Genomic DNA, 26,430 nt, shown 5'->3' with positions numbered 1-26,430 from the left:
TATATTTAAAAAGGAAAATATTTCTTTAAAATATCCAAAAACTTGAAGATATTTTTTTTGCGTTTTCCTATCTCTCTTAAAAATACATATCCGTATACAATTTTATAATTTCACATCCTTCACCACCACCTATCATCTTGAATGGGATAATACACATACTCACACCTTATGATATTGAATCCTAACTTCTTCTGCTGGCAAAGTATTCCTTAACTTTCATTCCACTCCCACCAGGCTGCCAATAAAAAGGAAGCGAAAAATGTCATTAATTATTCAAAAACCTGGCTGTCTTATTCATTTTTGCCAGAGACTGAACGATCGACCATTCCTTCTTTCCCCTGACTGTATGTACTTTAACTGACTTTTCCACACAGACACACACATACAATGAATATCCACACACCTTTCCCCTTAACATCCTTTTTTGCCCAATATCGTTGCCTTGCTAAAACAACAACAACGACGACAACGAAATACAGCCGTGGAGTTTTCAAAAATTCAAAACTCAAACTCATGTAAAGGATTTTTTCAACAAAAACGCCTAAATTATCGGCGCGTTGTTGTTCTTTATTTAAAACCTCGCTGCCGTTTTACAACAGCAGAAGAATAAAAATTTCAACCCTCTAAAAATGCCATTCGCTTCGTTGATGAGTGTTCCTTGTTCCTAGTTTTTTGTTTGTTTGTTGGTTCGGCAGACTTTTCTCTCTCTTTTCATAGCGCCCCATCTTTATCTTGAGATGCTATGTAAAATGTGTCGTCGTTACCCCTTTTTTGCTGCTTTGAAGACATTTTTCTTTGATTTGAATTTTACATGACAGCGAAGTTTTACACTTCTCTGCCACCAGTGCGGTGACGATAACGACAACGACAACGTCAGAAATTTGGTGGCGGCAAACTGCGACTGAGCCCAACTACTTCGAGGCATTTTGAACGGTGTTGGAACTTCTTTACGCGAAGTTTATGTCGTTGCTCTGCGATTTACAATGAATTTTTTACCATGCAAAAGTAAAGCCTATACAGCAGATGGTAACGTAATTTTGATGGCTGTTTGCGTGAGGTTACATCACTCCCACCTTTCCCCCTTTAAAACTCTTCAATTTTAGACAATCCAAGATATCATCCCCATTCCTTATGCCTACAGGAGGTGGGTATACATAGAGTTCTTTGAAAAGTTCTTTGATGTACATGGCTTGGGATAAGGAGAAAGTTTTATAAGGTTATGTGTGGGATAATGCGTACTGAGTCTCTTTTTTTACTGAATTTGAGGAAAGTTCACGTTGGAATGCAAGTAAAATAAGTTGATGTAATTAAATATCAAATGGCACGGTGCTCTTGAAGCAACTTCATATGCAAGGTGCTTACACCTGGGAAGTTTTTGCGGATGTAGAAACTACAGTGTTCATAGATGAGAAAAATCAAATAAATCGCAATTCAAGTTGACATTTTTAGGTGTTTTTTATGTCTTCACGATTTTGCTTGGAAGTCGCAAGTCCTATCGAAATGGGGCAAAAGAAAATGTTGTAGCTATGAAAATTCTCTACAGATTGGACTTTATGATAATTTCGTAGGTTTTACCGTTATTGAGATATAGAAGTTCAAATTGGTACAATGCATTGACTGTATCGCTACCTTATAAAACAATGTCATACATGGTGCGCCTTAGCTAACTTTAAGTGAAACTCGCTTACACCTGGGAAGATTTTGCGGATTTTGAAACAGCAATGTTCATAGGTGAGAAAAATCCAAAAACAAGAAAAAAATTGCTGGAGGGATTTTTAAATAAATCGTGGACAAAGTTCACATTTTTAGGTCTTTTTTTTTGGTTTTCACGATTTTGCATGAAAAAGCAAGTCCTATCGAAATGGGACTAAACAAATATTTCAGCAGTGAAAATTCGGTACAAGATTGACCTGCAAAATATTTTCGTAGGTCTTACCGTTTTTGAGATATAGAAATTCAGATCAATCATTTCGATTTTTTTCTCAGGTCTTCAGGATTTTTCTTTAAAACCGCATGTCCTATCGGGGAGGGACTAAAGAAAATGTTGTAGCTGTGAAAATTCTCACCAAATTTAAGTTGGGAAATTGCAGTCATGACTTTGTTTTATAAGGAGACGATACAGTCAGTGAATTGTCCCAATTTTAACTTCTATATCTCAATAACGGTAAAACCTACGATATCATAAAGGTCAATCTTGTATAGAATTTTCTTAGCTACAACATTTTCTTTAGTTCCATTTCGGTTGGACTTGCGGTTTTCAAGCAAAATCGTGAAAACCTAAAAAAAACCTAAAAATGTCAATTTGTATCGCGATTTATTTAAAAACCGCTCCGGCGATTTTTTTTGTTTTTTTTTTTTTGACTTTTCTCATCTATGAACATTGTAGTTTCAGAATCCGCAAAAACTTCCCAGGTGTAAGCACCTTCCATTTAAAGCTGTTTCGAGAGCACCGTGTAAGGCATTTTTGTGATACATGTTCCATGCCATCGCACATTCTGTAAGTATTTATTGGGGTCTTCAAATTATGGACTCAATTGGAATTTTTCTACGTTGTTCATGATATGGTTTTTATACCCTCAGCATTTATGCTAACGGGGCTATATACACTTTCATACGGCCAAAATGTGCCTCATCGAAATAATGTTTTTAGACCCTAAGTATGTTTGGACGAAATGTGTTTCAGACAATTTGAAGTCGATGGAGCAATGTCAGTCCGTCTGTCTGGCTGGCTGGCTGGCTGGGGCGCACGATAACTCTCGAACGGATCAACCGATTCGATAAAAAATTTGGCTTTCGTAATATTTTGTCCAAACTTAGTTTAAGTTCGAAGATGGGTTATATCGGTCCACTCCTTCCGGTACCTCCCCCAAAAAAGTTCGAAAATGTTCGGATAATTTGTACGTACGATAACTCTTGAATGGAGTAACCGATTTGGTCCATACTTTGCAAATCGTGAAATGTCTACCAGACTTAGATGAGGTTCCAATATGGACTCAATCGGTCCACTCCTTCGGGTACCTCCCTCACAAAATTTGGGATAAGTTCAGTTTAGGACCTGCTCGCGAATCGCTTTGATTTTTGTTTTAGAAACTTACATTCACTGCTTCCTATATGACGGTACAAGTTTCATCAGGGGCGAGTCCACACTTCCTGAGAAAATAGCCTGAAAGTTGCAAGAAACCCCTATGTCACCGTGTGAGTTGGTTGGAGCGCAAGATAACTTTCGAACGGATCTGCCGATTCGGTCCAAAATTTGGCCTTTGTAATATTTGGTCCAAACATAGTTTAAGTTCGAAGATAAGCCATATGGGTCCACTCCTTCAGGTACCTCCCCCACAAAAGTTCAAAAATGTTCGGAAATTTTGTTCATACGGTAACTCTTGAAGGGAGTGACCGAATTGGTCCATACTTTACACATCCTAATATATCTAATAGATATAGATCATGTTCAAATATGGACTATATTTGTCCACTCCATCCGGTAACTCCCACACAAAATTTCGGATAAGTTCACTTTAGGACCTGATATCGAATCACTTTGATTTTTGTTGAAGCAACTTGCATTCGCTGCCTCAATTACGATGATAAAAGTTTTTTTTAGGGGCAAGTCCATACTTCTTGAGCAAACAGCCCGAAGAATGTAAAAACCCGCTATGGCACCATATGTTGTGGCTGGAGATCCACTTCCATAACGGTCAATGTCGATCCATTCCTTTTAGTATCTCCTCCGCAAAACTTTTGATCTTTAATCCTAATCAACATTTTTGTCGTTTCAAACGCCCAACATTTTTAAACGTATTTTGGGAAAATTGTTTTCAATATACACAGGCTGAGAGTATATCTCTGTCGGATCAACATTAAAGGTATTTCTTTGCATATAGTTTTTACAGAATTCGGCGCGATGTCTCTGGAACCTTTAGAAAAAAAAACTGAAAATATACTAAAATGTTTTGCTGACGAACAGCATCACCACAGCAAAAAAAAAAAGAAATCAAAAACCACTTTTTGAATAATTGTCCGATTTCAGTTAGAAAGGTTAAGGGCATTATAAAAGATGAACTGAAACGACCGTAGCATATTGTCTGAATGTGTGGGACTTCGCTAGATATGATTTTCAATATAAACTCCCTCTGGCCATGAAGGCTCAATTAATTAAAAATTCACAAAAAATAGCCTTCATATAAAAATAAATAAAAATATACATAAATAAAAAAGTTCAGCATGAGCCCGGATTAAGTTTGAACCCGGGTCCTCGATAACCCACAGACAACGTTGCCGACGTCTTTCTTTCAAACTAGTCGACATAATACAATTCCTGAAGAAAAAAGGCTTCGATTGAATATGTGTATGTATTGAAAGTTATTCTCGAAGACAAGCCACTTGACATAGAAAATTGTCTAAAAAATACTCCATATCTTTAAATATGTAAAAAAGTTTGTATAAATGAAAGTTATCAACATCCGTTTTTGTCTAGCCAATCACGCTAGATGATATACATATGGGAATCTAAGGATTTGTCGTAAGTTCAATGAAGAAGGAAAAGTGGATTGTTTTCGCTTTCAGAACGCCAGAGATCCCAAGAGGGAAAATGTCCACTTAATGACTTTCGTTTTGAGTTAATTTTCTCACAAATTGTACCCGATAGGTCAGTATAACTATAGGGCTTGCAACGGAACTTGAGATCATCTTACTATTTATTTTGGAGGGAATATGAAAAGGCGCTTAAACAGAACCACAAAGGGTAGCATCGGTATAATTATCCAAAGGTTCTTCGAACAGATCCTAAACTGCGCTTAGACAAAAATGTTGAACTTTTGTGGGGGAGGTTCCCTAATGAGAAGACCGATTTCTGAAGTTAAACTACATTTGGACAAAATATTAGGAGATACAAGATTTGGACGTTTGCACTGTGGGCGAAATTCAAATCTAGCGGGGAAAAAGTTCGAAAACTGACCAAGAGCTAAGTAAAAATCATTAGTGCAGTATTTTTGCAAACATACTGGTAGACCTAAAAATAACAATCAGTATTGCATTTAACGGTTATTGGCCGCTTTAACGGTACATTTACTAGGAGTTTTTTTTGCAAGTGATAAACTGCAGTGATGACTTGCATATTGACAAGTAATATGGACAAATAAAAATAAATGTGACCGTAATTTCAGATAGTTTGGAAGTAGTGTTTATTAAAAAAAATAATTGTAGCATTATTTGATGTTGTAAATATTCTGAAAAAAAATCTGTAAACATTTATATGAGATTTTTTCTACTTAGAGCATTTTGAGTAAAGTGCAACTTATCCCAGCAAAATTTGACGGAAGGGGTTCTTTGCGATGACGTGATTTCATGTCATCTTTTACATTGGTTCAAAGGAAGTCGTGAAAGATCCGATCTTTTCATTAGGATTTGAACCAATGCAAAGGAAGTCGTGAAAGATCCGATCTTTTCATCAGCATTTGTACCCATTCCATCGATCCAATAGAGATGATGTTTGTGTTTTTATTTACACACCTGTTTATTTTCATTTTGGTATGTTCCAGTACTGCAAAAATCTACTAATTTTTAATATTTTTTCCGATAACATAAAGGAAAAATTGTTATCGTAGTAAAAATAAGTAGATTCTTGCAGTTTCTGGAACAGACCAAAGTTGTTAGAACTGTCGTCGTGATGTTGTCTTACATTTCCTGCATATCAAACAACTAAAACTTCTAAACAATTGGTATTATATGAAGTCCCAACCATCGAGCTAAAAATAGAATCGGACTGCACACATTGCTATTTTAAAAGTTCCCTTGTCTGTTCTAAATCTGACATATGTAGAATGAAATCAATCAAATCTCGCTTCTTGGAATTTGAAAAAAAGTCCGAAACGAAGAGTAACAAGAATCTGAAAATAAAGAAGAAACTACTTTTGGAAAGAAACAATTAAAAATAAATTAATTAAGCATGAATGGTATTTTCCATAAAAAGTCTCTCCTCCCCGTTCGTTACATTTTGTTCTTAGAGATCCCTAAAGCAAGCCGGGTTGTAGATCCCTACATATTTCCGTCACTAAACAAAAAGTATAAATTACCAAAATGTTGTTATAAAATAACAAAATTATAAAAAAAAAAACAATTTACGAAATTAAAATACTTAAAGGAGTGCATTTGGAGTCCATGTTGAAATCTGAACTGGTGATGGGAAGATAATTGAAAAAACCTTTTGTAAGATGAAAGAATATCAGTTGCGGAGAACGGAGGAAGTAATCTTTTGCGTTGCAGCGGTGGTGATTACATTGCAATTTTGGATGTAAACTTTTGAAAAACTAAACTGATAAATTAATTGTAGCTATTTCATGAATTCGTTTGAATTAATAAAGAGTTTTGTTTATCATGAAAACCATATTTCAATACAGCATTTCCATTTTCCAAACAAGACATGAAAATTTCATGCCAAGGGGTTGGTGAAAATGACATGCCAAAGCATTGGTTAAAATGACATGTCAAAGCATGGGTGAAAATGACGTGTCAAAGCATTGGTGAAAATGACATGCCAAATCATTGGTGGAAATTACATGCCAAAGCATTTGTGGAAATGACATGTCAACGCATTGGTTAAAATGACATGCTTAGGATCCAGAAAAGAACGTCATCTTTTGGGGTCCACGCTCATATAAAATTCATCGATGAAGATGCTAAAAAGATGACATGCTAGATCACTTGCACCCATGATTGAATGTCATCTTTGGCATCGAACATTTTGCTGGGATGGGAAACACACGGAAACACCACAGGACTTTTTTAATATTAAATTACATACTCCTAGGTATTTACTCCCAAAATTTCGTCTGCCTTTTTTTGCCTTTTTTCATGTTATCAACAATTTTATAACCCCATTTTTACATGCAAATACGTAATATAAAGTAGGACATTTGTATGGGGGATATACCAAAACGTGAACCTAAGTGAATAATGTTTGGTGTGTAGATGTTTCGTTTATTTAAACCCCGAAAACAAAATTTGCAGCTATTTCCGTTGGAAAATGTTGCTAAAACCTTTTTAATTCTGGATATCGGGAGATACCTGTATATGAGCACTATATCAAAACGTTGATCTAGGTCGAACATTTTTTGAGGTTTTGTGTGTACTTAGAACCCGAAATACCAAAGTACAGCCAATTTGATTGGAAAATATGAAGAGTACATTCAAAATAACGAAAATCTCGGGGATAGACCAAAACGTGGGCCTAAGACCCCCATCTTTACCAAATTATAGCCGCTTACCTCAATTAGTTTAGGAGTTATTAATTTTCCCCGCTAGATTTGGATTTCGCCCACAGTGGCTTGCTCCGTTCAGCAGATATAGCGCGTACTATTTTAGTGGGGGTGGGGAGAGATACCGGAAGGAGCGCACCGACAGAGCCAATCTTCAAACTTAAACTTAGTTTGGACTAAATATTAGGAAGCCCAAATTTTGGACGGAATCGGCCGATCCGTTCGAAAGTTATCGTACGCATAGTGCCATAGGGATTTTTACAGCTTTCGGACTATTTTCTCAAAAATATGTTAAATAAATACCTTAAAGTCTAATTAATACAAATAACTTCAATAAAAATGAGTATTCGATTTTAGGCCATATTAGGCCTAGTTTGAAGTGCGTGCGTATGTGGCATACCGACAATTAGGTTATAGCTACCGACCACCACACCAAAAAAAGAAATTTTAACTGGTTTCCATATGTTAACAAAATTTTAAAATTATTTAATTTTTAATAGCAATATGGATTAAAATAAGACTTATTTGTTTAAAAGTGTGCTTTTTGTGGTTTAAAATAAATGAAATGATCAACTTATAGCATTTCTTTACTAAAATACGATATGCCGACTACTGGAACATGTCATGCCGACAATTGGGAAATGGTGCCGACTACTAGCAAAAAAACACTATTTCACTAAATTCGCATTTTTTTCATATTTTTAAAGAAATAATTCAAAATTTTTTCTATTTCATCGAAAAGTAAACAAAATTTCGAAGCAATTAAGCTTTAGTTCATAGCAATTGGAAAAATTTACTCCGAATGGTGAATGATTAAAGTTAGGCAATTCCTTAAAGTGCCGACTATTGGTGCACTTACCCTATTTATTTTTATTATTTTTTTTTTATTTTTTTAAATAATTCCCATGTTTTATTCTATAATAAAACTCATATCAGCATTTTGATATTCTTTAAATATTGAAAAAGGAGATACCAAATAACGTAAAAATAAATAAATAAATTCATCTTAAATTTCATAAATTCAACTTGAATTTTCCCCACAAATACATAAAACCTGAACGAAGAATTTCCGTTGCAAATATTTTGAGTACCGCGGTTCATAAAACTCGGATATTCGCCATCAACGCCCATTGGACCATAGATTTGTTAAAGTATTTTTCTATCAAACATGGCCGCAAACGATCATGATTCGGCTCCACTCATAATTTCGCATAGTATCCGAGTCTTGTAGGCCGCTTACTATCAGATCCACTTTGGCAGATTCTTTCAAGGGTCTATAACCCATTCTTTAAGGTGGTCTATAACCCATTGCTTCTCTAGAAAATAGAAATATGAAAAAAATCAAATTGCCTTCCATTTTATTTTTATTTTGGTTGCCATCGTGATGCAATGGTATGCACACAAGGTGGGTACGCTGAATTTTAAACTTTGGCGAAAACACCCCTCAGCGTAATGTTCGCAACATTTCCTGGATGTTATTGGGACACGCCGTTCGGACTCGGCGATAACAATTAGGTTCCATATCATTTAGCTAATATAAATCGGAGTGCACGCATTGATATTCAGAGATGTCTCCCTTACCCTTCTAAAACGTTTGTGGGAACATCTATTGTATATCCATTTTCTTATGCTCGTTACATTTTGTGCAATCAAGTGCCACTCCGTGCTAGGTCACAATTTTTTTATGGAAAACCACATCCACACAAAACTACTTTTTACCACTTCTTCTTGTTCACATCTTCTTTTCATAAACAACTCTTTTTTATTTCTTTATGGGATTTTTTATTTGCTTTTTTCAGTTTTGTGGAACACTTGGCAGGTCAGGCCAGCCAAGATTTAGATTAAAAAATAATTTTCCCCCAGCTTAGCTATTACGTGCCGCTCTGCGCGCTAAATCTCTTTTTTTTCGCGAATGTCAAAAACGCATAGCCGTCGTGTCTTGATCCCTTTTTTACTTAAGAGTTAAATCCATTGCTTAAATCGCCGTTCATAAAATCCCCGCGCTCATAAGGAGGATTTATCAAAAACACAACGCTCAAAAGTTAAGTAAGTAAGGTTAAGCAGGAGCAGTGTTAAGTAAGCTACAGATTAAGAGAGAAAATGTTACGCTAATCTTGGCGATTTAGCGTTGTGTGTTATGAAATATGCATACGCGCTTTTCTAAGGCAAAAGGACTTATGTTTTTAATCCATTCTCAAAAATCAACAAGGATTTGATCCAGACTAGCGAACGCACACACACACAATGATTGGTGGCCTACCTGACCTACCTGGCTTGGAGATGGTGGCGGGATTGGTTGAAAAAAAAAATGATGTGCGAGTGTGTGTGTGTGCGTGGAAAATGAGAGCCAGAGTAGATTAGTTGAGCCTACTACCTGTGTTAGTGTGTGCGTGACTTTTCTTTCTAATCTGTGTGTGTGTGCTTGCAGAGAGGCTGTGTGTTGGGATGTTTAGGATGCGTAAATGAGGGTGTATGCCTGTGTGCGTGTGTATCCTTTGTGTGTTTTCTTGCTTAGAAAACACCAACCACTCTCTGCCCTTCCTCACTCTCTCTCGGCTTTACTCATCTCACTGCTGCTGCTGCCTTCTGTAGTTGTGTTTAAATATCTGAGGGTTTTCTGGTTTGAGCATCAGTTGCATTTCAGCATCGAAACGTGAAACACAAACACGCTTCTCCTTCTCTTCTGTTTATCATACGGAATTAATTATTACGAAGAAGAGATTTAAAAGTGTGACAATAAACAAACGAGATTTTATAAAAATCAAAGTTTTAAACAAAAAAAAAAATACGAACTATTTATACGGATTACCCACAACTTCCAAGAAGTTTTTGAAAAATTATTTTTTGGATTTATTTTAAATATTAAAAAAAAAATAATACGACAACGAAAACAAAAAAAAGTGAAACCACAATTTATTAATACAAAAATTGGATTCCCTCTTTTCCACGGATTTCTTTATTAAGGTACCTATCAGCACCATTATCAACGAAAACAACCCAAACACCCCCACTTTTGGATTACTGTGTTCAAAACTCAAAGTGATTGGTTTACGAGAAAAAAAATATTTACAACAAAAACGCATAAAAAACAAAAGAAATATTTTTTGTCAAAGAGAGTTTGTTGGTTTTGTTGTTATCTTTTTGTTTCCCCTGCTTTTGCCGAGTAACAAAAAACAATAACAACAAAAACCCATAGCATTTTGGCTCCCACTTCCTTTGTGAGTTTACGGCGAAAAACGCGTAAATTTTAGCGCCTGCGCCGTTTACCACGGAAAAATATTTTTTTGTTTTTTTGCTGATTTTTGTTGTATTTTTTCCCTTAAAAAAGTTTTAAAATTTTACTAATTTTTTTTCTTATTTTTTTACTTTTAGATCTCCCTTTTTTGGAAAGCTGGAAAATTACAAAAAATTCAAAGCATAGCGCAGAACTGTGAACGAAAGGGATTTTAAACTCCCCTTTTCCTTCCTCCCCCCAAAAAACAAACACCCACCCACACACACAGATTCCCAAAAGAAACATGCAAAATTGGGACAGTAACACATCTGCCGCCACCACCATGCAACAAACAGCCGCCACCAGCAACAATTTCATGGAACACAACACATGGTATAATCAAATGTTTGCCGCCAATATTAAACAGGAACCCGGTACCATGATGGCCTCACCCACACATCCCCAACATTCTCCCCTGAACAGCGGAGCCTCACATTTGGAAAACTATTTGAAGCAACACGCCCACAACAGCCACTTGCAGTTTGGTGACAACAGCAGTGCCATGACACCCTCACCCAGCCATAATAACCAAACCCCAACCACAGATTTCTTTGATACCCCCACAGCCAGCCTGCAGCAACATCAGCTGTATCAACAACATTTCCAACAGGCCCAACAGGCAGCGGCCCAAAATCAGGTTAGCTCACATTTACCTTTGGGTTTTAATCCCCTGACGCCACCTGGTCTACCCAATGCCGTACTGCCGGGCATGAATCATTACTACCAACAACAGCAACAACAGGTTCAAAGACAAATTCAGCAAACTCCCTCACCCTCCAATACCTCCCTTCTAAATGATGTCCATGACAAGAGCTCAGCATTGACACCACGTCACACACCTCCCATGGACATTACCCCACCTAAATCACCCAAAAGCACCAGCTCCTCTGCCGCTCAAGTTCAACCCATGGACCACCAAAACCACCAGGAAGATCAAGATTTGATTTCCAATTCCAGTGAAGATCTCAAATACATTGCCGAATCCGAGGATGATGAGTCGATACGCATGCCCATCTACAACTCGCATGGCAAAATGAAAAATCACAAATGCAAATCCTGCGGTATGGTGGCCATTACCAAAATGGCTTTCTGGGAACATGCCCGCACTCACATGAAACCTGAGAAAATTTTGCAGTGTCCCAAGTGCCCCTTTGTCACAGAACTCAAGCACCACTTGGAATATCACATTCGCAAACACAAGAATCTCAAGCCATTCCAGTGTGACAAATGTTCCTACAGCTGTGTCAACAAGTCCATGTTGAACTCCCATCGCAAGTCCCACTCCTCGGTGTATCAATATCGTTGTGCCGATTGTGATTATGCCACCAAATACTGCCACTCCTTCAAGCTGCATTTGAGGAAATATGAACACAAACCAGGCATGGTTTTGGATGAAGAGGGTATTCCCAATCCCTCGGTGGTTATTGATGTCTATGGTACCCGGCGTGGACCCAAAAACAAGTCGGCTGCCAATGCTGCTTTGAAAAAGGCCTGCAGTGATTTGAAAATTCCCCCCACTTCCCAATTGTCGGCTGCCTTACAAGGTTTCCCCCAACAGCCAGCTTCGCCAGCCAAAAGCAACAGCTCCGTGGCCTCGGATTTGCCTGCCTTGACCCTCAACATGTCATTGCAGCAAAATTTGGCCCAACAGCAACAACAACACCAGCAACAACAATCTCCTGGAGCCCAAAGCCAAACCTCCAGCCAGCAACAGCAGCAAATTAACAATCTCTTACCTCCCCTGGCCTCATTGTTGCAACAGAACCGCAACATGGCCTTCTTCCCCTATTGGAATTTGAACTTGCAAATGTTGGCTGCCCAACAACAGGCTGCTGTTTTGGCCCAACTTTCACCACGCATGAGGGAACAACTGCAACAGCAGCAACAAAACCAGGCCACGGAAAACACTGAAGATCCCGAATTGGCTGAAGAGGATGAGGACAACGAGGATGATGACCAGGACGAATTTGATGGTAAATCTGTGGACTCGGCCATGGATTTGTCTCAGGGTACCCCCACCAAGGAGGAACAACAAACCCCAGAATTGGCCATGAACTTGAAACTGAAAGAAGAACATGGTGAGACACCCCTCTTCTCCTCCTCGGCGGCAGCCAGGCGCAAGGGTCGTGCCCTGAAATTGGATCAAGAGAAACACAGCCACATACAATCGGCTCCCACCTCGCCTCAACACAATAACCCAGAATTACCAGCCAGCCAATCATCACCCATCCACCCCAGCCATCCAGCCTCCGGCGGCAACAACGACCACCACCACCACTCTTCAGCCGATGAATCCATGGAAACCGGCCACCACAATGCCACAAACACCGCCAATACCAGTGCCAGTTCCACTGCCTCCTCCAGCGGCAACAGTTCCAACAGCTCCTCCACATCCAACTCCAACTCGAATTCCTCGGCAGGCAATAGCCCCAGCACCAATACCACCATGTATGAATGCAAATACTGTGATATCTTCTTCAAGGATGCCGTGCTCTACACCATCCACATGGGCTACCACAGTTGTGACGATGTCTTCAAGTGTAACATGTGTGGTGAGAAATGTGATGGACCCGTGGGTTTGTTTGTCCACATGGCACGCAATGCCCATTCGTAAGATACCCTCGCCCCCGCTCCTGACTTGACTCACAATTTGTAAATTGTTTTTTATTTTTGTTATTATTTTTTCGTTGCTTTGAATTGTAAATACTGAAAAACCAATTTTTAGTAGCTTAGGAGGGGTCTGGCCACAACCAGGTCACCTAAGTGAATCGTTGTCATGAATTGTAAATATGAAAACAAAACTAGTTTTAGTTACATTTTTTTTTTAATTTTCTAATTTTAAGTTTTAAAGGTTCCTTTTTTTAATTTTAAACAATTTTTGTAATTTTTTGTACATCAACCAACCGAACAACAACAAGAACAACATGACGTATTATTAACCCTTAACATTTAGCAAAACAAACAAACCCAAACCCAAACAATCAACCAAACTTAGTGAAAATTTTTTAGTTTTTAATTTCCGTATTTTATTTACTTTATTTTATAAGTAATTTTAACAAAAACCTTGAAAGGTTTAAAAATTCTTTAGTCCTAAGTTTATAATTACAACTTAAAAATAATTATTATTTTAATAACAAAATATGCAAAAATCAAAAAATTACAAAACATCTTTTATTTTTTTCTTTTTTTCTAATGAAAATTTTTTAGTTAAAAACCAAACCAAAAAAAAAAAACTCAACGAAAATCAAAATCACAAAAACCCTGAAACCAAAAACCCAAGTCATTAGTTTTAGTTTTTTTATATATAGAAAAATAATTATTATTTTAATTATTTTCAATATAATTTTAAGGTGTTTTTTAAATTTAATGTGTTTTTTAAATTTAATGTGTTTAAATTTGTAATTTTTTTGTATGTAATCACAAAGGGACAAAACCAGTTTAGAGAGAATCAACCAAATATTTTTGTGTAATTTTTAAGGCAATTTTATGGAAAACATTTTGCAAATAAAAATGAAAACAAATACAATTTTTGAAACAATAATTTTTTACATCTTTTTATTTCTTATTTTTTAATTTTTCTTTCTTTGAAAGTCATCATTAAAGCAACAATACAATTTTTACCACTACAACCATAACAATAGCCATACCACAACCATAAAACCAACCATAGAACCAACCAAACAGCCAAACCAACCAAAAAATCCATGCAGTAAAAAAACAAAATCTTCAACGATTTTTGTAAAAAAAATAACCAAAAACAACAATAGTAATAAAACCAAGTTTTTAAGTTATCCACCATACCATACCAACAATACATTACCATAGCCATAGTTATCATATAAGTATTTCTCTCTTTGTGCAATAATTTTAAAGTCAAGCTTGGACAGACTAAGGAAAAATAATAATAATTTATTATTCGCCTTTCAACATTTTCCTGCAAAATTCAAATTATGATTCGTCCACGACGGAATTAGTCGGTGACATGCCAGGGCGAACTTTTAGAGAAAGGTACGGGGAGCTTTATTTAATTCTTGCAATCGAAATATTGAAAAAAAAATAAATAAAACACAATGAGACCTCGATGTTTCTTACCCCTGTGAGATTTCTAATTACAAATTACAGTCATTCCAGCGTAAAATCTTCAAAATACATTACACTGTCAAATACCGTCATATCGTGAATATGCAAAGATATGGACCAATATTTATCCGAAATACAATGTAACACTTACATTAGTAGACATAATATAACAAAACCCTTCACTATAACTAACATTGGACGGTGTCGTAGTACAATGTCCCTATAAAAAAATAGACCTTTATTTACAATTTCCCGAATGGAACATTTTTACCCACTTAGACCTTGTAATACCAAATTATAGCAATTTCGATCCTCAAATGTGACAAAAAAAACCTACGAAATGCCGAAAACTCTACGAATATATGGGGGCTATATTTAATGGTGGACCTATAACAACAATTCTCTGTAAGAATGTTTTATTCCCCAATCGACGACTTAATACCAACTTTAAGTCATTTCGGTTCGATAATGTGGTAAAAAATTAAATGCTATATCAAAACATGGACAATTACCGAGAATTCTCTGAAGAAATATTCGATACGCCTACTAAAGACTAAATACCAAAAATCAACTATTTCAGTTGAATAATGTGACCAAAAAATTCAAATACTTGAAAATACCAAAAATCGATAGAAATGCCAAAAATCGTAGGACGGACGGACATCTTTAACCGACGTAGAATTTTATGCTGATCAATATTTCTATTTTCTATTTTAACCGACGTAGAATGTTATGCTGATCAATATTTAAATTTTTTTTTTTTTTTTTTTGGTAAATTTGAACCGACAAAAATGTTCATTAGGATTAGAGATCAAAAGTTTTGCGGAGGAGATACTAAAAGGAATGGATCTACATTGACCATTATGAAAGTGGATCTCCCGCCACTACATATGGTGCCATAGGGGGTAATGCAGCGAATGCAAGTTGCTCCAACAAAAATCAAAGTGATTCGATAGCAGGTCTTAAAGTGAATTTATCCGAAATTTTGTGTGGGAGGTACGGATGGAGTGGACAAATATAGGCCATATTTGAACTTGATCTATATCTAGTAGATATATTAGGATGTGTAAAGTATGGACCAATTCGGCCACTCCCTTCAAGATTTACCGTATGAAAAAATTTTCCGAACATTTTTGAACTTTTGTGGGGGAGGTACTTGAAGGAGTGGACCGATTTGGCTTATCTTCAAACTTAAACTATGTTTGTACAAAATATTACTAAGGCCAAATTTTGGACCGAATCGGCAGATCCGTTCGCGCTCCAACCACCTCACACGGTGTCATAGGTGTTTTTTTGCAACTTTCAGGTTATTTTCTCAGGAAGTATGGCAGTGAATACAAGTTACTGAAACAAAAATCAAAGCGATTCGAGAGCAGGTCCTAATCTGAACTTATCCGAAATTTTGTGTGGGAGGTACCCGAAGGAATAGACCGATTGAGTCCATATAGGAACTTCATCTAAGTCTACTAGACATTTCACGATGTGAAAAGTATGGACCAAATCGGTTACTCCCTTCAAGAGTTATCGTACGTACAAAATTTCCGAACATTTTCGAACTTTTGTGGGGGAGGTACCGGAAGGAGTGGACCGATATAACCCATCTTCGAACTTAAACTAAGTTTGGACAAAATATTATGAAAGCCAAATTTTGGATCGAATCGGTTGATCCGTTCGAGAGTTATCGTGCGCTCCAGCCAGCCAGACAGACAGACCGACGGACATTGCTCAATCGACTCCAAATTGTCTGAAACACATTTCGTCCAAACATACTTGGGGTCTAAAAGCATTATTTCGATGAGGCACAGTTTGCCCGTATGAAAGTGTATATACCCTCGTTAGCATAAATGCTGAGGGTATAACAACAGGTGTTTGGTAGTAACTCGAACAAATTTTATTTCAAATGTTCTTAGAAAAACAGGCCATAATACCCGGCAACCTTGTAATACTTACCCCCATTATTATAAGTCTTCTTTTTTTATAGTTTGGACTTACCGAACAGATTTATAGCGTTCCGGTTAACTTAAAGTTAAAAGTGATGATTGAATTTCAAGGAGGAGCTTCTTGTCATTAACTTTCAGGAGCTTCTTGTCATTATATTTTTAATGTCTCCCAATTAGTTTATTTTGCATTTTCAAATCTATCAGATAGTAAAAGAACACATGTAATAATGGCCCTAAGACTCCTAATTACAGGATATATTTGTATTTTTTTCAGGAGATGAGGAAAAATCTCTATAAAAGAGAACCGAAAGTTCAGAAGAAAAAACGTTACTGCCACAGACCAAAACCTTAATTTTATTTCAAGAATTTGTAGGGTAAGAGAGGAGAGCGATCGAAGAAATATATTTGTCAACAACTTACGAAATCTGTAATTTTAGAAAAATTCGCGCCCGGGTGTTGCCTGAACTTCATATTAAAAAATAAGTAAAAAAGTATCAGTCGATTTTGCCGACAGCCTAAAGTTATGTATTTAGGGGTTTTATAATTTTGTCGCCCATTTTTGAGCCTATAAACTTGCGGACAAAAATATCGACAGGAAACATGGATTTGCGCACGAAAAAACAGCTTTTGTGAACATTTCCAAAAGATCCTCGTACAGACCATAAACTGCACTTAAACAAAAATGTTGAACTTTTGTCGATCAAAAATATATATGGGAGCTATATCCAAATCTGAACTGATTTTGATATAATTTGGCACACTTATTTCTAGACCAAATTCCGTGACACATTGCAAATTTCATTGAGATCGGACATATATAACGTCTTTCGTGCACCAAATACCAAAAATCGTCCGAAAATGTATATAGGAGCTATATCCAAATCTGAACTGATTTTGATATAATTTGGCACATTTATCTATAGCCCCAATTACGTAACACATTCCAAATTTCATCAAAATTGGACAGATACCGCGTGTTTGGTGCATCAAATACTTCAAATCGGCAGAAAATATATATGGGAGCTATATACAAATTTGAACCGATTTCGATATAATTTGGTACATTTATCTATAGACCTAATTTTCACCAAAAGCAATAGCGTTCTTCATTACGCTAAAAAAATGATCTTCCCCAATTTTCAGCCAAATCGAACAATAAATGCGACCTGTACGTTGCGAACGGACGGACATGCATAAATCGACTCAGAAAGTGATTCTATGCATGTCCCTAGAAGGAACTATGGGTCCCTAGAAGAAACTATGGGTCTATCTCTTTTTATCATTTTGTTCCGAATTCGGACAAAATTTCTGAAAAAATTTCCGATTCTAATGCCGAATTCGTAACAAATTCAGTACGAAAGTTGTATGGACGTGGTCACCGAATTCGGAAAGAATTGTCTAAGGAAATTCTAAAAAAATATTAGAGTTTCGCGACGAATTCGGCCCGAATTCGAAGGTAAATTCATGAAAAAAATCAGATTTTCTGACAGAATTCGGTGCGAATTCGGAAAAAAATTCTGGAAAATTCGGTGGAAAATTTAGATTTCCTTAAGAAAATCTGTCCGAATTTGGAAAGAAATTCTGAAAAAAAATTCGAAGAAAAATTTAGATTTTCTGAAAAAAATTCTTGGGAGCTGATGGATGCCTTTGATATTGACACAACACACTACAAACCCCACTCAGAGACAATTTTCTTTTAATGCGCTATTTATGAAAGATTCAAAATTTGAAACGTTTTAATGATTCTTCCTGTTGTTTGCATTTGGTGATTAATAGTTGAACAATGTGCACGTGTAACTTGAAGCTATCAACACTAGCTAGCTACTAAAAATTGTATATGCGGATTTCATAACCAATAACTACATATGTTTTTTAATAACAACCAAATAAAAACATCCCTTCGAAAATCGATTGGAAATCGGAACGAAAACTCTTATGATACTTCAGAAAATGTGCAGAGATTCTTCAAAAAAAAACTTTGGAAAATCGGTAAAATTTCTAGGAAAAAATTAGAGAAAAAAATCGAAAATCAGAGCAATGCACAATGGTCCCAAATCCAAATTTTCTGGCCAAAACTATTTCAACGTCTATTTTGTATTGAAATTAATTATTATTATTTATAATAAATGTGTACAAACAGCAATTCTTACCTTTTATCGACCAAAATGACCAAAAACAGCCAAAATTTGTTGAACAGGGTGGTACCGTGGTGTGGGGTCTAAACCAAAACATTGACCTATGTTAATAATATTTGGAATGAAGGATTCATATCTTCCAAGAGGTCAAAATACCAAATTTCAGCCGAATCCGTTATAAAGTGTCGCTAAAATCCACAAAATATCTAAAATCGGACGGTACTTTTATGTGGGGGCCTTGACAAAAAATGGACCTATTTTCAAAAAAATTATACATACTTGTTTTCTACACTCTGAAACCCTTAAATATGAATTTTAAGGAAAATCGGTTAATAGATGTGGGTATTACCATTCTATTTCAATTGGATACTACGTACAGTCACAACACGTATTTACAAAAAATTCTCCCATTCTAAAATAGAAAAATCCACTTTATTTTAACTGTGGCAAATTTGAGCACCATTTGACATCTGAATTTATTAGTACAGATCCCCTGCTATCTTTCAAATTCGATTTGGAGGTGGACATATTTGGACATTTTTTTAAAAGTTTAAGTATATTTAAAAAATATTTGTAAAAAATAATTTTTAATATATATAAAAACATTGATTTTATTACGCTAATTTTACAAATTTCATCGTTCTTTTTGTAAATATTATGAAAGTAGTCATTAACAGCTTCCCGATTCATAATAACTTTGATCTCACTTCTGTATATTTATTCAGCGACGCAATACAACAAAAATTGTATATTTTATAGCACAAAGGCTGTTTTATTCTTAAAAAAAAGGGTCAACTTTGGTACTGCGCCAATCAACGAATACTAACTTTATTTACAAAAACTAATTATTTTCAGATGACTTGATGTGTTTTTTATTATTCTGTGCAAAAAAAATTAATATTTCGAAACTTCAAAAATAGGGATTTGGCCAAAAATTTCCTGATTGAAATCTATGTGCAATAGGCCAAATAAGTTACCCCCTTCGAGAGTTATGCTGTATATCATTTTAGTGAATATTTTTGAACTTTTGTAATGGAGTACCCAAGGGAGTGGACCGATATGGACCATATTCGAACTTAACCTAGTCTTGGACCAAATATTACGATAATCAAATTGTCTGAATCGAATTTCGTCCAAACATACAAAGGTAACTGACCGACATAGTGTATTTCGTAAGTGATGTTGGGAGTCTTTCCTTTCGATGGATATAGCTCCCACCTGTCATTTCAGCTGGTCACCTTAGCATTTAGTGCTAATCAGTCACTTTAGTTGGCGCTGACCGGTTTTTTAGCTTTTGGTAGATTATATCAAGAATTATGGACAGCCAGTCCGACGGACGGACATGGCTAAAACGACTCCAAATTTTGTGGTACGGGTTTATTTCAACAAGGCAGTACCAACCTAGACTTAATTGCACTTCTATGCAGGGAGTGGACAGGCTCTTTGTATTAAAGATTTGTATACGTATACCTCGGCTTATTGGCTTCTCCTAAAAAAAGTTGTAGTAATTACTTCAAGAACTATCCGCTTTTACAATTTCGACCCGATATATAAGAAGTGGTCACAAGCAGGAATTAAGCGTAAAAATTAACTTGGAACCTAATCGTACCCACCAGTCGATCCCAGTACACCCCGATTCATATTAGCTCGATGATATGGTACCTACTTTTTATCGCCGAGTCCGAACGGCGTGTCTTAAGACAACACTTTAGAGAATTTTTTAATGGCTGAAATATTCAGAAAATTTCGGCAGAATTACGCTGTGTTTTATTTTTGAACCATTGAAAATGTAATGGTAATCGAACCCGGATATTCAGTGTGTAAGGCAAGTGTACATTAGGGTTATGACATTTAGACATTTTTTTATCAAAAATGATTTCCTGTAGCACAGATGAATGAACTTTTGCCTATTAATCACTAAAATAACGTTTATTTCATTGAAATAATAAAAGTTCACGAACAAATCGATTTTAAAAAATAAATTTTTTAAATAAACTAGCGGACCCGGCGAACTTCGTCTCGCTATTAAGGAATAAAATTTCATACAAAAACTCAATTTTCGATTTTTCCAATTTTCCAACTTTTCCAGAGAGATTTTCCAAAATTTTCTTCCGTAAAGACCTTCTCCTCGAAAATACGAATAACTGACAAAAAATTTACAGAAATCGGCCTAGCCGTTCTCATTTTATGAATTACTATACATTTTTTACACCATTTTTATATATATAGAAGATGTATGAAATTGAAACAAATCTCATGTGGATTTAAAGTTTATGTTCAATTATATATCTGCTTACAGTGGCTTCAAACAATTGTCCATAATTCTGATAAATTCTAATTTAAAAATCATTTTGTGCCTGAGGTTTTTTCGCCGAATCACCGATCGTTCGCGAATTTACCCGTCAATCAGTTTTCGATACGATAAAAAACGGCATGATAACACTCGATCGAAAACGTTCAAGCAATGTTATCGATTTTTTCGATAGTAACCGGTAATCGAACTATGGAAACCTATGTGTTCTTCAAGCAACATTACGAAGCATGGTAAAACAAACAAGGTAAAGTAAATACTACAACAAAAACAACTCAAGAACAACCACATAGAAATTTGTTTTTGTTTGTAATGTTAGTGTCAACAGTAAAAGTAAACAAAATAAGGAAATGTCTATAAATTAATGGAATTAAAAAAACTAATATTTTTTCAAATTTGAATGAATATTTTGGAAAACGTGGATGAAAACTCGTTAGATTTTCAATGAATGTTTCCATATCATTCCACTAAATGCATTATTTCTCGCAGAAAGTAGAATTCTTGCAAAAATGCTTGGGGTCGCTGGTATTTCATCGAAAAGGGAGAAGCTGCTTTAATCTTTTGTTTTTGAAATCCAAATAACATACGTTTATTAGGGTTTTATTATTTTCAAGTTTAACAAAATACCACACATATTAACAAATATTGTACCGCCTCTATAAGCGGTGTTTTAGTGTGTGGCACGTCGTTCGGAATTGGAGGAGGTTACATGTCAATGATATGAAGAAGTCTTTAGGGAAATAGTATTTTTTCTGATGAATAATTTTTCTTCAAAAAATATATATCTCTAATATACATCGAACATAGAAATAAATATATGTATAAAATGTCGTATGGAATTTGACACTAACATTACAGCCCAGTACAGTCAGCTGGGTATTGCTGTTACCTTTCATTGTTCTACCATGATTACGAAGGTAGATGCCAAATATGTGTTTATTTTAAAACAAAAACTATAAAACAAGTGAACAAAGGCTATAGTCAGGATGGGCCGACTAGGTGATACCCTACACCCGTGTGCATAAGATTTTCACTGGTAAACATTTATTTTAGGGAATATTACCTGATTACCACCAAACTCAGTATGTTCATTCCTCTCTGAGACCCCCATTAGCCAACAAAAGTTCCTGGCGATCCGATCAAAATTGAGACCTGAAGTGTGATTGCAAAATATGGAAAAATTGAATGCATTACCGACTATTGTGATATCTCCCTTGTTGGACCACCTTCGCCTACCTATTTTGCATTAATATAAAGGTGATATTTTCTTCTTCTGATTGACAGGCTTTGGCGTTTGAATACACCTATTAGACGCTGGTATATTCGCATAAGAATAAAACATTGAGTCCTAGTGACCCGTTTATAGCGAATAATATTTTTCGTAGGCAGGCCCATACTTCTGACGACATAATGGCCGAAGCTTTATAAAATCATATTGTGACCAACTAAAATGGCTGACGGATACAAAAATTAGATCTTAGATGGATAATGTCGGTCCATTCCTCCCCCAGATACCTCATCCACAAAAAGTTCAACACTTTTCCACTTGAATCCAGTCAAAGCCACTTCTAGGTTTGTGTGGATAGTCCTAACGATGGTGGCTTCAAAAAGAATTCCAATTTACGTTCAATCTTTTGTACATCTAAGGCACAAAAGTGATTAAGTTCAGGTTTTTACTCCACGTAGTTTTTGTGATTTCTATTACAACGTTTTAATATTATTCTCCATACTTCTCTCGATAATAGCCCAAAAGTTTCCACGGGTGTTTTTGTACTAAATAAAGGATTATGGATTTTATTTTTGTGGACAGTATTTTTTAGGTTTGTCCGTAATTAGCTACTCAGGTTAAGATACATATCCCACAATAAATATTTTCCCTGGAAAATACCCCTTAATGAGTATACTCTTCTCACATCAGTGAGTGAAGCCGTATCCTATATTTTGCTATAAAATATGGGACCTCTGTTTTATCCCCTTGTACGAATGGCGCCCAATATTAGAAATCACTGATCTAGAGGCGTTAAATTAACATCTTCCAAGGTAATTTAAATATGTTACTGAAATTTTGAAATGTAAAGAATCTGTCTGTATCTGGGTCAAATATGGACAATAACTCTTTATGTTTTGGTATTAGCAACCCATATAACAGTACCATCCGATCTCAATTAATTTTAGGGTCTACATATTTCTCAGAAAATCGTTGCAGTTCCGTAGTTTGCCCACAGCGGAATTAGAAAACCTTCTCGCCAAAAAATTGTTCAACACGTTTTGAAATAGCCCCCGATTTAATCGGTAAAATCCTGAATATGTCTGGAGAATTCAATTCCCATGGAATGGATATCTCTGCAGAAAATATTCTTCCAATCACTATTTATTTGCGAAACACATTATTATGGAATTTGGCAGCACTGTAGAACCTTTCCCTACCTTGTGGACCCTTATTTTTAAGAAAATTTCAAGTGTTTTTGTCTTTCAAACAAAATAAACAAATTAAGTCAAATAAATTACTATAATGATAATTTTGAAAAAAAAAAACAAAAAAATAAATTGGAAAATTCAACTGCCACAATCATCAATTTATCATGGATCTTGTTTTTGTAGACATAAAATCCGGAGACTATACGTCGAAATCTGCATACATTTTCAGCATTTTTAACAAGGTTAGTTTTTGGGTCAAAACGATGATCTAGCAAAAATTGCATATCAATCGGACATGATAATGTCAAACTTCTTTATAACGTAGCTTTTGGAAACTAAATATTAATACATTATACAGAAACTGCGGTTTAAAAGGCATATTTTGTGTGAGAATTTTTTGGTCTATATGATAATCCGTTGAAGGGAATTTTTCTATACTATTTTGGACCTCTACAAACCCCTTTGTAAAAAAAGTTGACGTCGATTGTACGTACAACCTTAAGCGACACAATAATCGTATTTCGGACTTAGGGTTTTGGGATCAAAAGGAAAACATTTGGGAGGTCTGCACCTCAATAAAAAAAATACTTTAACCACAGTCCAATACAGAATAAAATATTGATCGAAACTTTATAAAAATGTATAACAAATGAGAAGATTCCGAACAGTCCTGCTTGACTTTATATTATCGCAAACCATATTATTCAACATAAAACTACAACAAAACAACAATAGACCATAGATCCATAAGCAACTACAACAACAAAAACAACAATAGTAATTACCATAGACCAGCAATAAGTATTTATTTATTAAGATTTCACTCATAACAACAACAACAACAATTATTTATATTCAACCAACCAAACCAACCAACAACAATAGATTTATAAGAACCAAACATCAGCATTCATTTATATAAAACAAAAAAAAAATAATTTATAAAAATTTTCAGAATTTTTAACATGTGAAATTTTATTCCACTATGAAACCAACCATAGATTCCAAAATGTCCCATTTAAACAAAAATTTTGTAATTGTGTTTTATTTTCGGTTTAGAAAAAATAAACAACAGCCAGTTTAAAGTCAATAATAATCTCTCAAAAATTAGTGTTTATTTTTGTTTAAAATCCGTAATAATCTCTCGAAAAGAAATGTTTTATTTTTTACTTTATTTTCAATAAAATTACAAAAATTAATTTTTGTTAAATTTGAAACGAATCTATTATACGACCTATAGTGATAAATAAATGTAACTTAATTATAAGTATTATAAATTATACAAAACAAAACGAAAAACGTTTAAACAGGTTAGAAGAAAATGGAACTAATGCAAACTTATGAAAGATTTTAAATGTCTGTTTAAAATTTATATTTTTGTTTTATCATTTTTTTCAAAGACAAAGCGATAGAAATTTGTAATGGATCAAATTGGGTGTTAGAAGTTTCAACGAAAACATTTTAAAATTAAGACAAATGCTAAAGCGTTCTGGCCTTTCAACTATAGAGAAGTAATAGAATTCAAGCTAGAAGGTACTACGCGTTTTTGCCACTTATGTATGTTTACCAAAAAATATTCGGTACAAATTAATCTTTGACATTGAAAATGGCGCCCGACATAGGACTGGTTTTTGTCTTGGACCCAATCGCAAATATAGCCACAGTTTTCAAGATTTTTAAACCCTAATTCATAACATATTAATAACTTTTGCAATGCCCTCAATGTTTTAAGAGCTTATAAACTGGCGCCCAATGTGATCCATTCCAAATGCTATCATACATTCTCACTAATTTCTGAATTCAAATAAAAAATAGTAACTGAAAAATAGTAAAATCAATTATTTTTTTAATTTAGAACTAATTTTAGCAAAAAATCCACACACATACTATACTCACGCACACACACGACGAAAACGAACGAAACGACAATATTTATTTATTTACTCTCACTCTCTGAAGAAAAAGTACAAAAGAACAAATTTTGAAACTCGAAAACGAAATATCCACAAAACCATTTATTATAGCGAAAAATAACCCAAACCAGAAATGAAATCCCAAAACAAATCATGGAACTTCAAAAATAACAAAAAAGACGTTTTTCGATTTGAAATAATAAAACGAATTTTTGGTAGATTTTGAATAGAAGAAAACTTAAATTTTAAGAAAATGTCACTGTACTGTACTTTACTGTACAATGTACATGTATGTATGTTTGTATGTATGTGTATATACACCTCAATTTAGTCATATTTTTATTAATTTCCATTTAGATAGAATTCTCATTAGGTTTTACTTTCCCGAACACAGTAACAAGCATCTCGTAACTTCTTTGAGGTTAAGTTTAAATTTTAAATGTTTTTTAATACAATAAAAAGTGAAATTTTGTCCTTAAGTAAAGCAAAAACACAAAAAAATTATAATAAATGTGAACGAAGAAAACTGTATATCATTTGAAGAACAAGATGAAGCTGAAAAATATATATGAAATTTTTAAAAATTTTGACAAAACAAAAATATTGTAATTATTTTTACTTTCGGTGAGAGCAGAAAAAAGCAATGGTAAGTATAGATGGAATTGAAGGTTTGCTGTAATTAAAGTAACAAAATATGCATATTAAGCGGGGTACACACGATCACACGATCGATAATTCGGAAAAATCGACAGTCAAGATTTTTCCGAATTATCGATAACTGTAGAACCATCCAGCAACCACAAAATATTTTGTGGTTGGCTGATGACTGACAGAACTGAACGGCCACACTGGCAAGCAACCGATTATTTGAGCAAAACTGATCGTGTGTACCTCGCATTAAATATGACGCCCAAGTATAAAATAAAAAAAATGATTCTGTCAAAACTAAAGAGTTTAGTAGATTGATCTGGATTAGGTTCTGCCATGCTGATAGCAATATTTTTTGTAAAATAAATCTAGCACAACTAATCTTTATTGGTGCAGATAACAGAAGGAGTGTATCTTAACACAAACAGATTCATCGTCTTAAAACAGTAGGCCCAGGA

At 35.0% G+C, this 26,430-nt stretch overlaps 1 protein-coding gene across 1 annotated transcript in view; it reads left to right on the top strand.

The window, feature by feature from the left end:
* Positions 1–14,065, top strand: part of hb (zinc finger protein hunchback) — a 44,568-nt gene extending 30,503 nt beyond the window's left edge. The window contains exon 2 of the mRNA XM_073974655.1: positions 10,626–14,065. Coding sequence (XP_073830756.1) covers positions 10,772–13,141 — 2,370 coding nt within the window. The 5' untranslated portion in view covers positions 10,626–10,771 and the 3' untranslated portion in view covers positions 13,142–14,065. The remainder of the gene's footprint in view (positions 1–10,625) is intronic.
* The last annotated feature ends 12,365 nt before the right edge of the window (positions 14,066–26,430 follow it).

This window comes from Musca autumnalis, unplaced genomic scaffold (assembly GCF_047663935.1).
Source record: "Musca autumnalis isolate F117 unplaced genomic scaffold, ASM4766393v1 scaffold_1, whole genome shotgun sequence".
NCBI lineage: Eukaryota > Metazoa > Arthropoda > Insecta > Diptera > Muscidae > Musca > Musca autumnalis.
Note: the sequence above shows the minus strand (reverse complement) of the source record. Positions and strands in the feature narration are given on the sequence as shown.